Source organism: Azolla caroliniana, unplaced genomic scaffold (genome assembly GCF_043228905.1).
Source record: "Azolla caroliniana isolate FFs.n. ecotype wild unplaced genomic scaffold, voAzoCaro1.0.p SCAF_1, whole genome shotgun sequence".
Taxonomy (NCBI): domain Eukaryota; kingdom Viridiplantae; phylum Streptophyta; class Polypodiopsida; order Salviniales; family Salviniaceae; genus Azolla; species Azolla caroliniana.
The window spans coordinates 3,586,580-3,600,134 of NW_028230436.1; the positions used below are offsets into that span (position 1 = coordinate 3,586,580).

Below are 13,555 nucleotides of genomic sequence, written 5' to 3' on the forward strand. Positions count from 1 at the left end.
CTGTCCAACAAGATCAACACAAAAAAATTTCATCATGTGAAAGACAGGCATAATTGATTCTCCATGGTAAAGAATATATAAAAAACAATTTCTAATGTGACCAATTGTTGGCCACTCAAGTAGAGTTTGATACTCTAATCAAGCACGTAGTTGGAACATGACATACATCGCCAATGAAATTTCTTATTAGTACCCAATGCCATGTCTAACATAAGAGAGAATAAGAGGTAAGTGAAGCAAATGGCAAATTGCATATTTTGATGAGGCATTTGTGGTGTGGTGCATGGTGCACGATATGATCGTAATGATAACCAAGAATCATCCATGTTTCTTCTTGGAATTAGATATCACAAACTTGATTAGTATGCATCAAACCAGACCTCACGGTTCCCTTCTAGCTAGAGTCTACAAATATTTTTTACCTACAATGTGGCAGGTATTATTTGATTATTTGCATTGAGTTTAGTACAAATACAACATTTCTTGTGAAGCATATCAACTCATATCTCGTATGATATATATCTACAAGACCTATCAGATCAAAAGCCTACATTAAGATTTTGATGATTCCCCAAGCTTCAAGACCAATCAGATCAATTCAAAGTATGTCAATGATTCAAAAAAAAAAGCATATACAAGAAAATTTACAACTCAAAACAAGACTTCTTTAAAAGGTTTAACACACATTGTGCCGCCAATCTTAATGCTCAGATGACAATATGTCACCTCTACCACATGATATAAATTCCTCTTCATATGATTATAGAATCACCAATCATTCACAAAGGATAATTAGGATATTTGTATTTTGATGATTCCTCAAGCTCCAAGACCAATCAGATCAATTCAAAGTATGTCAATGATTAATAAATAAAAAGCATATACAAGAAAATTTACAACTCAAAACAAGACTTCTTTAAAAGGTTCAACACACATTGTGCCGCCAATCTTAATGCTCAGGTGACAATATGTCACCTCTACCACATGATATAAATTCCTCTTCATATGATTATAGAATCACCAATCATTCACAAAGGATAATTAGGATATTTGTTTCTTATAAAGAAAGATGAATTCAAAAGGAAAAATGTTTTATTAAGTTAATTTTAAATCCTATATAATATTGTAATCAATCCTTGAAATTTTCGATGCTGGAGAGCAATCGTATTGTTACCTCAAGTAAAGATGTCCAATGCAAGTTTATAATATTTTGATATTCCAGGATCCATACCTTCAATAAACAGATGATGGACCACAATTTATTCCACATGCAAATATACCTACTAAATGCATGGACCAAGCCGATCAATGGCATATAGCAATTGCATTATTATTAACAGCATGGACCAAGCCTCAGTATGATGGCTCGAACTGCAATTCATTGCTCAAGAGTAAAAGAAACCTTTCTATACATAGTTGCAAGTAGTGTACATACAAATCTTCCAGTGGGTCGGTCAATTTTACTCTTCGAAAATTAAAGCTTGGAGAAGGCAGAATAGAAACTCTTAATCAAAATCACATACATGAAGGCAACCTGAATTATGGCGCCATTATTGCATGGATAGTGTAGGAAAGGGATTGAGCCATATCCACCTTGAAAAGAATTGTCTGAAGGGTTTTCATAAGACTGTACTCAGGATCCAGTTTACGTTGCCATCCCTGTTACAAATATCGTTACGAAATATCAGCAAACAGGAAATGCAAATCAACAAATATTTGAGCTACAAAACACAATCAGTCTTTAAATGTTTGTTTTATTCTTTTCATTTGCAACGTAACTCAGTAGTTTGTAAATCTGTTATGAGATCACAGAAATAAACAATGCAATTCAGTGAACATAAAGCAAATAAAGCCATACAAGATATATATTTAACTCTTTTATTAGTTTGATTTATTTTAATTCATGAAACTGCAGAAAGATAGATCAGGAAAAATATATATACTATTCCTATTTTAATTCCAATGTGGTAAAAGTTATTTACACTTCTACTTTGCTTTCAATTTAAACAAATTATACTTTCTGAAAAGATACAGAGTTGTTCTGCCCTTAACATGGCAACAGTTTTTATTTTAAATTACAACGATGTACCTCCAACACCATGGTGGTGACCATCACAGCACAAACTTCCCCATCAATGTTAACTCTATGTTTCCTGATCTGCTCCAATAGGTCCTGGAAACATTCTCCTGGACGTATACCATTTCCTTCTTCAGAGTTCCACAGCTTAAAAGAAGACTCAACCCCCTAGAGTCATGCATATCAGTAAGAAATTATGAGCTTGCACGAAACAACTAGGAGAAAAAGCATAGTTTACACTTGTATGGATAGGTCCCAAGGCATATCTTGTACCTCAATAAATGCCTTTGGATTTGGGCAAGATTGGTCACTTGAAAACTTGAGGGCATACTCTGCAGCTCTCCTACCGTCTCTTTTTGCTACAGCCCTGAAGAAGTCCAGGAGATTAGTGCGATCATTACCAGAGAGCTCTGCTGTCATGCCCACATCAAGGAAAACAACATGAGGTCTTGAAGGGAAAAAACTTTTTGAGGAACGGCCCTTTTTCCCATCAACCCGAACCAGAATATTTCCAGGATGCATATCCGCATGTATAAAGTTATCAACCTGAACAATCATATGACATTGAATTTTGATCAGAAAGAAACTATAGGAAAAATAAATCTAGTATTCATATGCTAAGTAAGGAACTTACCAAAAGCATTTTGAGAAGTGTATGAGTTCCAATACGTGCAAGGGCACTATTAATATGACTCTTTTCTGGAAGCTCAACAAACCGAGATACGCTTTCCCCTTTCTCATAAGTTTCCACCAACACTGCTGGGTGAACCAAAGGATAAAGAGGCTTGGGAAAAGAGACATCCTTTGATTGACGGAAGTTATAAAGGAACCTACTAAGATGTGCTGCTTCCCAGGCAAGGTCAACCTGAGTTTGCATGAATACAGCAAATTGCTGAACACTTTCATCCAATCTCAACCACTTCAATCCTGGGGCAAATGTGCATAACCTTGCAATCCAATTTATTATCACAAAATCTTGTCTGATCACATTGACAACCCCAGGGTGTCTTACTTTCACTGCAACTAGCACAGGATTTGATTTTCCTCCAGGACGATGGAAGCGCAAGGTCGCTCTGTGAACCTGTGCAATACTCCCTGATGCCACTGGATCCTCCTCGAATTCTTCAAAAATATCTTGCAACTTACGTCCAAAAGCTTTTTCCACTGTTTGTGCTGTGTATGAGTAATTGTGAGTAGGTGCTTTCATGTGAAGCTTTGACAGTTCTACACACAAGTCCCTTGGGAATAAATCTGGTCTTGTTGCTGCCCACTGGCCCCATTTTATAAAAGCTGCACCAGCTAGTTCTAGTGTATGACACACAAGTTGTAACCAAGCTTTTCGAAATCTGTCCCCAAATGAATCAGCAAATATGGAAGCTAGAACTACAGGTGCGAAGAGAGACAGTAGATAAACGGCTCTTAGTACAATTGTGAAAAAGTCAGCAATAGAGCATATAACTGCTGAGAAGAAAGCAGGTGAGATTTCAGACCTGTATGATGAGCCATTGCCAAGTGATGGTTGAGCCTCAGCCATGCAACCATTCATACTACTTATAGCTAATGCTACCAGACCCAAAGTGAGGTGTGACCTTGAGAATGCAAGGCTTACTGCCCTGACAACCAAACCAAATGGAGGCAGTACAGGTTTGTAGAACATATTCTTCATATACAGATTCTGCCAGACTCTCTTCCGATAAATGAATTCATTGATGTCATACAACCTTTCCCATAATTTCTGAATGTTTGTTTTGTAGGGATGGATTGAATATCTAGCTGTTCTCAAAGCAAGCCGAGCTTCATGTATGACTCCTTGCCCTGACCTTCTTGCTAAGAAACTTCCAAGGATATTTGCCAAGCTAGAACCCAAATTTGAACCCATCCCATCATTGCGAGAAATTGAAGAATGTGCACCTATTAATCTATGAGAAAACAATTCCGAATAACTCCGTCGTTGGTTGTAATAGAACGTTTTCTTCAACAAATTTCTGGAAATAAGACACTGTGTTAAAATGGAGACATACTCAATGCAGACCAAACAATAAATACAACATCAAGGATGATATCCCTTTCACTATTCCTAATGTAAAACATTGATTCCTAGCTCAAGCATATCAACATTTTCAAAACAAAAATAGACATGTGATAAAATATCATGAGAAAGAGCACTAAATGACATAAAACTAGCAAATAAGTACATATCAGCATAATATGAGCCTTAAGAAAACGTATCCATGTCAAAAGGAATTAGTATGTGTCATCGGTCGTGAACAATCAGGAATAAGCAAAATCTGGATCCATAGCTCATGATTATAAATATGAGTGTATTTATCAGAATTCAGGAATCAATCATTGAATTACAGTGACTAAGGTCTGATTAAGCCAGTGTAGCAGTTAAAGTTTCATGCTCGTGTGGTACCAAATCCTTCCGTTTCTCAAGGACGATCAAATATCTATGCAACAAATCCATTTGAATTCGGAAATCAAATCATTGCATTATAGTATCTAAAACTGACTATGCCTGCTTAAAATTCCATGGTTATGTCATACAAAATCATTACATGGCTCAAAAGCAAACAAAAAACTGAATTTTTTAAATCACATTCTCTCTCAACTGCCTGAATACTAGAAAAATATGGCTTCTTGTATTTGCTTTTTCCAACTCCAAAACCTTTGTTGCTTTACAAGGCATAAAAGAAAAAACTAAACATAAGAAAGGAGGAACATGCACATACAAAACCATGATTTTGAACTAAATCCAAAAATTGGTCAATGAAACTCTACCCAACAATACTTTTATCCTTGCATCGGACCCAGCCAGTGAAGAAGCAGAAATGCTTAATTCCTTCCCGTGAATTAAAAGCAACGTCCGATATAAACATCCATAGCAAGACGCTAACCCTAGTGACAGAGAAGAAGCGTACCTGATGCAAATACTCATGAGACCAAGAAGATCTGCACCACAGGGAGAGAGACTCGAGCTGAAGATTACAGACTAGGGGAAGGCCTTGTTCTGTGACACCTCCCCTCCTTCTGGGTTTACCTCTGTCTCTGCTTCTACTCTCTGTGTCTGCATTGGCATCCTTTGTGGACACATATATGAGCAGCAGCCCTTTTATGTCCACCAAATCAATAAATTCATGCTGCGCCTTTTCTTTTAATCGTGGCGTGTGTGTGTGTGTGTGTGTGTGCCCATCGGAAGCTGTCCGGGACGACATTAAAAGAGCTTGACCGACTTTTACATTGACCGAGCCGGCCGGCATTTCGTGTGGTCCAGTCAAAGCACATCATGCTCCGCTATGGTGTTTTACAATTCTCCCATGGTACCCAATGCCCGTCCGTATACATTACGTACATATATGATATATGTATATATGTATGTATGTATTTATGGTTAGCCATTACTTCTTGCAATGGCTGCCTGCTCCTGTAACATCCCCTTACGTGGCAAATCGGAGACACTGATTGGATATACCCATGCCGAGGAACAATCCATGTGTAAGTAGTCGGTCCTATGAACCCAAGACTTGCCATTCCATTATCATGCATTTCCCCTTCGATTGCCGAGGGGTTAACTAGACCTTTGTGAGCCTCTTAAGTAGAGATTGAGTTCATGCTCAGTGTATGATGCGTTTGGAGCAAAATTAAAGCCATGGGTGCCATGAATGTGCTATATATAGACATATATGCATTGGGTGTAAAGGTGAATTTTTCGGGCTATATGCACTATTCTTCTTCAACAATAATCAAGCAAGAATTTGCCTATTGCATTTGCCTGATCTAACCATGAGCTTTCGATGTATACGGCAAACTACATCTTGAAATAATCTTATGCATAATGCAAGACTAGTTTAGTCATTAGTAAATAGTGCATTCCAATAAGAAGATACTTATCACGTCTAAGTAACATACTTAAGCCATAACATAGGGCTAGTTTAAACTATTTAACAATTAAATTAATTTACTAAACCGATTAACCATGTGTCAATCATCATGCAATCAATCCAAACTTAGAGTTTGATTAATATCAAGAGGTATTAATTATGTTCTTAGAAGGAAGCTACATCATCCCAAAGAGCTCAAATATATAGAGAGAGGGATTTTAATCCTCACATGTCAAACATTAACTAATGGAACCAAAAGTGAAACATTGATCACATAACATGCGTGAAGTCGAGGAGTGACACTTGGTGCTTGAGCATCCCACTAATACAATGGTGGGGGTATATACATAAAAGGGATCATCACTAGAGCAAATTGACAATGGTGTGGGGAAGGAGCCACTCGAACGTGTGATAAAGGGTATGAGCAAGCAAAGAGAGGGGAGTCAGGGGTATTGTGCTGGCGGGAGGGGGGGGGGGGGGTCTGGTTTGTCCAAAGGACTAAGAGAGTCGGTTTCATTAGTTTAGGTTACGAAAACATAGGATATATGTACATAGACATATTTGTTGTGTTGTGGAGACCTAGAACCAGCCAGGGGTAGTATCTGTAATTTTGGAAACGTTAGGGAGAGTCTCCGTCCTTCCTTCACGTCTCTGTCTCTCTCTCTCTTTGTTTTCTGTGACTCACTCACTCTGATAGTAGTAGCATGTATGTATATGTATGTATGTATGTATGTATGTATGTATGCTATGTATGTTAGGTATGTATGACTGTAGCATGTATGTGTGTATGCTATGTAGTAGTATGTATGTATAACTTATAAGGAAGGACTAGAGCAAATTGACAATGGTGTGGGGAAGGAGCCACTCGAACGTGTGATAAAGGGTATGAGCAAGCAAAGAGAGGGGAGTCAGGGGTATTGTGCTGGCGGGAGGGGGGGGGGGGTCTGGTTTGTCCAAAGGACTAAGAGAGTCGGTTTCATTAGTTTAGGTTACGAAAACATAGGATATATGTACATAGACATATTTGTTGTGTTGTGGAGACCTAGAACCAGCCAGGGGTAGTATCTGTAATTTTGGAAACGTTAGGGAGAGTCTCCGTCCTTCCTTATAAGTTATACATACATACTACTACATAGCATACACACATACATGCTACAGTCATACATACCTAACATACATAGCATACATACATACATACATACATACATACATATACATACATGCTACTACTATCAGAGTGAGTGAGTCACAGAAAACAAAGACAGAGAGAGACAGAGACGTGAGCCATCGAGCCTGCCGTGATGGGCAAACACAGCAGACGGAAGAGGCGCGACGACACAGATTCAGACGACGGCAAGCAGCAGAAGCCGAAGCAGAGGCGAAGCCACCGCAGGAGTAGTAGACAGAAGAGCAGGCACCACGATTCGGATTCGGGTTCTGATTCTTCTCCTTCGCCTTCTTCATCTTCACAGGAAGCGTCAGATACTGTAAAGCATTCTGGTCGTCATCGGCATGCTCCTGATGACCAGGAAATTAAGGAATACCTCTCCAGAAAAGCTTACAAAAAGGTATTTTTCTTTATCGTCCCCCCTTTTGTCTCTTGAATACCTGACATTCTTTGGGTTGCATTTGGGCTCATATTATGTTTTTTTGTTCTGTGTATGTTAGTATGGATTTCTTGTGGTACCATTCGAGCTTGTGCCAGCTTTGCTCGTGTATGATTTTCTTTTGGTTCTATTTTGCAACCGGAGTAACTTTTTTGTCCTTAACATGTTAGTATGGATTTCCTGTCATTCCATTTGAACTCGTATCACCTTGTTAATGCCTTTTATGAATTTCTCTTGGTTCCTTTTTGGAGTTTACATTAGTTTTCTCTTGCTTACTATTTGTTGTACTTTCCCATCGTGAAGTCATTTTTGGAGCATTTATAGCATGAATTTGATTTGGTTTCTTTTTAGAGGTTACAATGTCTTGAAGCTTGAAGTATGACTTCATTTTTGGTTCCATTCAAGGTTGCATTATCTTTTTTGGGCTTACTATTTATGAAATGTCATTCCTAAACATCAGCTTTGGAGTGCCCATTGAATATCGATAGCTGAAATATCTCCCTGGTGTTCAATTAATGTATATTTTCGTTTGATGACATATTCTGTAGATGCGTTAATGATGGTTTAAAGTTCTAATATATGTGCCCATGTCTCAGGGCATTCATTACTTTGCATGTTGATTTCTGAAACTATGAGGCATGTTTCCCGGATATCACTACACTTGGATTTTGAAGTCACTATGTACTAAATACAATTTCACTAAAAATGGCTTCTTCAGTCCAGTTTCTATGATATTGAACGTGTAATTTCTGAGTGGATTCTTCTTACTATAGCTTATCTTTACTTTCACGTGTAATTTCTGTCATTGAAGACTCTGAAGATTTGATGGCATTTAAATCATTACCTATTCTTTGTGTCAGTAAATCTGTTTGATTTTTATGGCTTACATGTTGACAAATCTGATATTCAGGCATTAAAAGTTGCAAGGAAGCTTAAGGCTGAAGCACCTAGTGGATACTCGAATGATAGCAATCCTTTCGGAGATTCAAATTTAACAGAAAAGTTTGTTATATTACTTATTGTTTCAGTATTTACTGCTTTTCTTTTCATTACCTTGTGCAGTAAGACCTAATAAAAATACGACAACTTTGTCAGGTTCATATGGAGAAAGAAGATAGAACGGGATCTATCTCAAAATGTCTTGCCCACTGAAATATCATTGAAAGCTGAAAAAAAACGTCAAAAAGAGCGGTTGGTATGTTCTCTATACTCTCCCTCCTTGTTTCATTCTACAATTTCTTAAGAGAGCGAGAACACCTTTACAAAGGTACTGCAGAGTATCATAGAAACAAGGAGATAGAAAAAAATAAATTGCCTGTATGTATGAAAACACAGCATGTTTGCAGTCTCTTTGTTGATGAGGAGTTGGTTTTATCCAGATTCCTACTGTGTTTAACATATTTTCAAATCTTTATATATATATATATATTTTTCCATTTCAGGGCTAATGTATGCAGAGACTCTAGTCTAAATTTAACATTTGTGCAGTCCAATTACTATCACTTTGTGTATATAGTATCAATACTAAATTGTAGTGGCAGTAAAACTATTTAATGTTTCTACCTGTCTGATTAGTTGTTAAAATGTAAAATTTATTTTGCAGGCAGAGATAGAAAAAGTAAAGAAAAGAAGAGAAGAAAGGGCAATTGAAAAGGCACAACATGAGGAAGAGATGGTGAGTAAACGTACTTGCTGTTGTTTCTGGGGATGGTCTGTTAAGTTTTTGGCTATATCACCTCAAAAATTATTTTACTTTTTTCTTCATAGGCTCTGCTAGCAAGGGAGAGAGCGCGAGCGGAATTCCAAGACTGGGAGAAAAAGGAAGAGGAAGTAAGTTTTAGATTTAGCGTAAAACATGAGGGATGTTTATACATATCCATTCTTTTTCAGGTCACATACATGCATATAGGAAAAGGAAATAATTTATATTTTATAAAGTTCTTTGTGGCCGATGAGTCAAGATCTTTGACTGTTGCAGTTTGTTGTGGAATTATTAATAAATTTCTATAACAGCTGTTAACAGCTTTGATAACCATTTTTTTTATTATATGTTGGGTTCTGTCTTAGAGTACATGCACGCATACAGAAAAAGAAATTAAATTAATTGTAACATCGCATTGTTCGGCATCTGGAATGTGAAATAAAATTTCTGCTGTTGCAATGGTCACCTTTAATAAATTTCCGTTAACTCTTTATTATTTTTCAGATGATGGTGTATCAGTAGTTTGTTTATTTGCAATCCAAGGCCATTAGTTTCATATTATTTATTATAATCCACCCAGATTATTTCTCTTTGACTTGTAAGCTGCATTTGTATGTCTGGATACTGTCCTTCCTCTCCATGTGATCAAACCTCATTTGTGGTTATGCTGTTCTTGAGAGTCCTTTGTATTGGTGTTGGCTACCTAAAAAGAGGCCAATTGCTGGAAATAGTAAAGCCACTCATCCTGTGATTGACGTAAATAAATTAGGAGCATATCTATAACGTCAAAAGGAATAAAGAAGTAGTTATGAGTATAAAGAAAAATTTGACTTAATCTAAATGGCTCATCTGTATTTTGTTTGTGCAGTTTCACTTTCAACAAAGCAAAGTTCGATCAGACATTCGGCTAAAAGATGGTAGGGCAAAGCCGATAGATGTTTTGTCAAAGAACCTCAATCTTTCAGATGACTTTGATGTAGAAATCAACGAGCCTTACAAAATATACAAGGTGTGTTCACTGGCATTTGTATCCTAAGAGAGTGCTTATATATATATATATATATATATGAGAAATGGATATTTTGCTGCATGAAATTATGAATAGCTGCACAACTTATAGGCGCTAACTGATTAGTGAAATAACATCGTGACATTCTTGCTTTTGAATGTTTATAGGTTAAATAGCCATTACACATAAAATTCAAATTACTAATTTGTTGAACGTGAATTGCAGGGTTTGACAGTGAAAGAAATGGAGGAATTGAGGCAAGACATTAAGATGCACTTGGATCTTGACCGAGCGACTCAAACACATATTGAATTTTGGGAGGTTAGTCAAAAGAAATCATTTTGCAAACATGCTTGATGTAGGGCTTGGAGGTGTGTCTATATGTATAGTTTGCTTATGTCTTTCCTGCTCCTATCAGGCAATGATGGTCGTGTGTAATTGGGAAATTGCCGAAGCTTGTAAAAGGGATGCTGTTGATCGTGCTCGGGTTCGTGGTGAGGAGCCACCTCCAGAGTTAGTTGAAGAAATGGGGTTGCATGAAAGTGTGGAAGGAGAGGTGAAGAACCTGCTACAAGGAAAGACCTATAAGCAGCTGGAGGCCTTGCACTTACAAATTGAATCTGAGATGCAGTCTGGAACAGCCAAAGTGGTAGAATATTGGGAGGCAGTTCTTAAGAGATTGCATATTTTTAAAGCAAAGGTATGATCTGGCTAATCTAATTTAAAAGGTCAAGTTCCATTTGATGCATTTTTTTCTCTACATTAAGTCACATGCTATTGTTTAGGCTCAATTGAAAGAAATCCACGCCGAGCTGCTACGGAAGCACTTGAACAGGTTTCAAAGGATACAGGAAGAAGAAGAAGGAGATAAAAAAGAACCAGAAACATTACACAAGGAGGAGAGTCCTGAGCATGTTGTCGAGAGCCCGGAACAGGATGATGGTATGTGTTTTCGTATGGTTTCATATGCTTTCGAATGTTCATTTAATATTGAGTATCATGTCTGATGATAGATCAAATGAAAATTTAATGCATTTTAGAACCACATGCATACTCGCCAGAGCCTGTCTCAGCAGAAGAGGGAGATTTCGCAGAAGATGAGCCTGGTTCCTTGTCACCAGAACTTACTCGTACTACTGAAGGAGACGAAGTTGTAGACCCCGAGGCTGACAAAGCTGAGTTAGTAAGTGATATAAGGAAGGATGATAAATACTTTTACTTTCAAATTCTATTAAACTGGCTTGCGAATGAATTTCAAATTCTGAATGTTGTTGATTCAATGTACATCTTTTCCAAACAGGATCGGAGGAGGGCTAAGGTGTTGGATGAGCAACATCGCAGATTACAAGAGGCTGCTGCAGGCACAAATGCAGCAGATGATGATAATACAGAATTGACTGTTCATGAGCGAGAGCTTGTAATGAAGTCTATGGGTACTATGGATGAAGGGGATGCTATAATGGGGTCTGGTGCAGAGGTCAACCTTGAGTCACAGGTCAGTACAGAATAGGCGAAAATAAGAAAGATAATTAAACATGAAATATGTATTTTTTCAGTGAATCTAGTCAGAAGTATAGAGGTGTGCCAGTGTGAAGAAAAGCTGAGAACTAATGATATTGAGTTTAAATGATCTATCCAGAACTGCAGTTATAATGTTCAACATATGCATGTGTGTGCCTTTGTGTGCCCTATGCTTAATTCTTTACTTAACAATATGTCCTTTATGCAGGTTTACTGGTGGCATGACAAATATCGACCGAGGAAACCAAAGTACTTTAACCGTGTGCATACAGGATATGAGTGGAACAAATACAATCAAACACACTACGATCATGATAACCCTCCACCGAAAGTTGTCCAGGGGTACAAATTCAATGTATTCTATCCCGACCTGGTTGATAAAACCAAAGCTCCAGTCTACTTCATTGAGAGAGATGGAAGTAATGGGGAGACTTGCATCATTCGTTTTCATGCGGGTCCACCATATGAAGATATTGTAAGTTGTCTTTACTATTTAAAAATTGGAATTCCTACTTTTAACTAGTACCTGCTATGGTTCCTTCTTTTTATAGCCCATGAGTGTGCATCTCTGCATTTATATAACTATATATGTACACATTTTATCCTGCTTGAAAGGAATTGTCATGTGCTAGATATTGTGTGATATTTCGGAATGTTGATTTCCATTTTGTTTTGTAGGCATTCCGTATTGTCAACAAGGAGTGGGAATACTCCCACAAGAAAGGTTTTAAATGTACATTTGAGAGGGGTATATTGCATGTGTACATCAATTTCAAAAGGTACAGATACCGTCGGTAAACTGAGTCAGGTATCTGATGATACCACTAACACCAATGAACTTCATATTATTGTAAAATATGATACCAAAGAACTAGAATTCACACTTCTTCAGCTGAGTGGGTCAGTTATTTACTACACTGTTGTTTAATCACCCCTTCATGAGCTCATAAGCTCTGCTTATTGTATGTGAAGTCTGGAAAAATGCCATTAGAAAGATGTGCAGGGGAGATAAAACATCGTATCAATCACAAGTGTATCCTATGTTACTTGCATATGACCTATGGGAAAATGAACCTGTTAGCCACATGAATACTACAATCTAGCATATTCAGGTGATTGGATTTTGAATATATACAGCATCTCTATCTCTGTGGTGGTCAGTTTTGCTAAATGGTGATGTAAAGGTATCTATATCAGTAGATGCTACTCATCCAGGTACCACCAACAGATTGACTAAGGAAGAAATTGGACATCTGTAAGGCATAATTTGTACATGTGTTGCATATGCATAGAGACGGCACTAGGATGGAATGCCTTCCAGATATTAGCTCATGATAAATGACTTAAAAGAAATGAAAAGTGATTGCAATATAAACCAAGCATAATAATATGCTGTGCCTAATAACGTGTATGCCAAAAGTTTATTCAGCATTTTTTTTAAAGATATTGGGTGGAGCCTCTATCTGATATTTTTTGTCTTTTAGGTTGCGTACTTGTTGCTTTATGATGGATCGTGTAGTCGAAATTCTAGATATTCAAAATGCATGATTGATATAAATACATAAAGATTGAGATAAAGAGATTCTATGCTTGAATTCAGAGGGCCATTGCATCGTGTAATGTGTTTGAGCGATAACACACACACACACACATACATACATACATACATACATACATACATATATCATGGAATTGTTCTTTGATGTTTATTTCAAGAAAATATAGGGTGGAAATCTGTATCAACGTCATTGGCTGGTT

At 37.3% G+C, this 13,555-nt stretch overlaps 2 protein-coding genes across 2 annotated transcripts; one reads left to right on the plus strand and one right to left on the minus strand.

Moving 5' to 3' along the window:
- Nucleotides 1–1,307: 1,307 nt before the first annotated feature.
- On the minus strand, nt 1,308–5,164 carry LOC147868386 (uncharacterized). The gene is made up of 5 exons (XM_087318586.1): nt 4,999–5,164; nt 2,712–4,062; nt 2,351–2,623; nt 2,090–2,245; nt 1,308–1,659 (listed from the first exon to the last, which is right to left on the minus strand). Exons 1-5 carry the CDS (start codon nt 5,013–5,015, stop codon nt 1,540–1,542), a joined length of 1,917 nt encoding a protein of 638 aa, XP_087174712.1. The 5' UTR covers nt 5,016–5,164; the 3' UTR covers nt 1,308–1,539.
- Nucleotides 5,165–7,216: 2,052 nt separating this feature from the next.
- On the plus strand, nt 7,217–13,280 carry LOC147868387 (cactus-binding carboxy-terminal, cactin). Its single transcript, XM_087318592.1, has 13 exons — nt 7,217–7,526; nt 8,476–8,567; nt 8,661–8,760; nt 9,169–9,240; nt 9,333–9,395; nt 10,136–10,276; nt 10,502–10,597; nt 10,695–10,976; nt 11,062–11,218; nt 11,317–11,459; nt 11,577–11,771; nt 12,006–12,272; nt 12,476–13,280. Exons 1-13 carry the CDS (start codon nt 7,260–7,262, stop codon nt 12,593–12,595), a joined length of 1,995 nt encoding a protein of 664 aa, XP_087174718.1. The 5' UTR covers nt 7,217–7,259; the 3' UTR covers nt 12,596–13,280.
- The last annotated feature ends 275 nt before the right edge of the window (nt 13,281–13,555 follow it).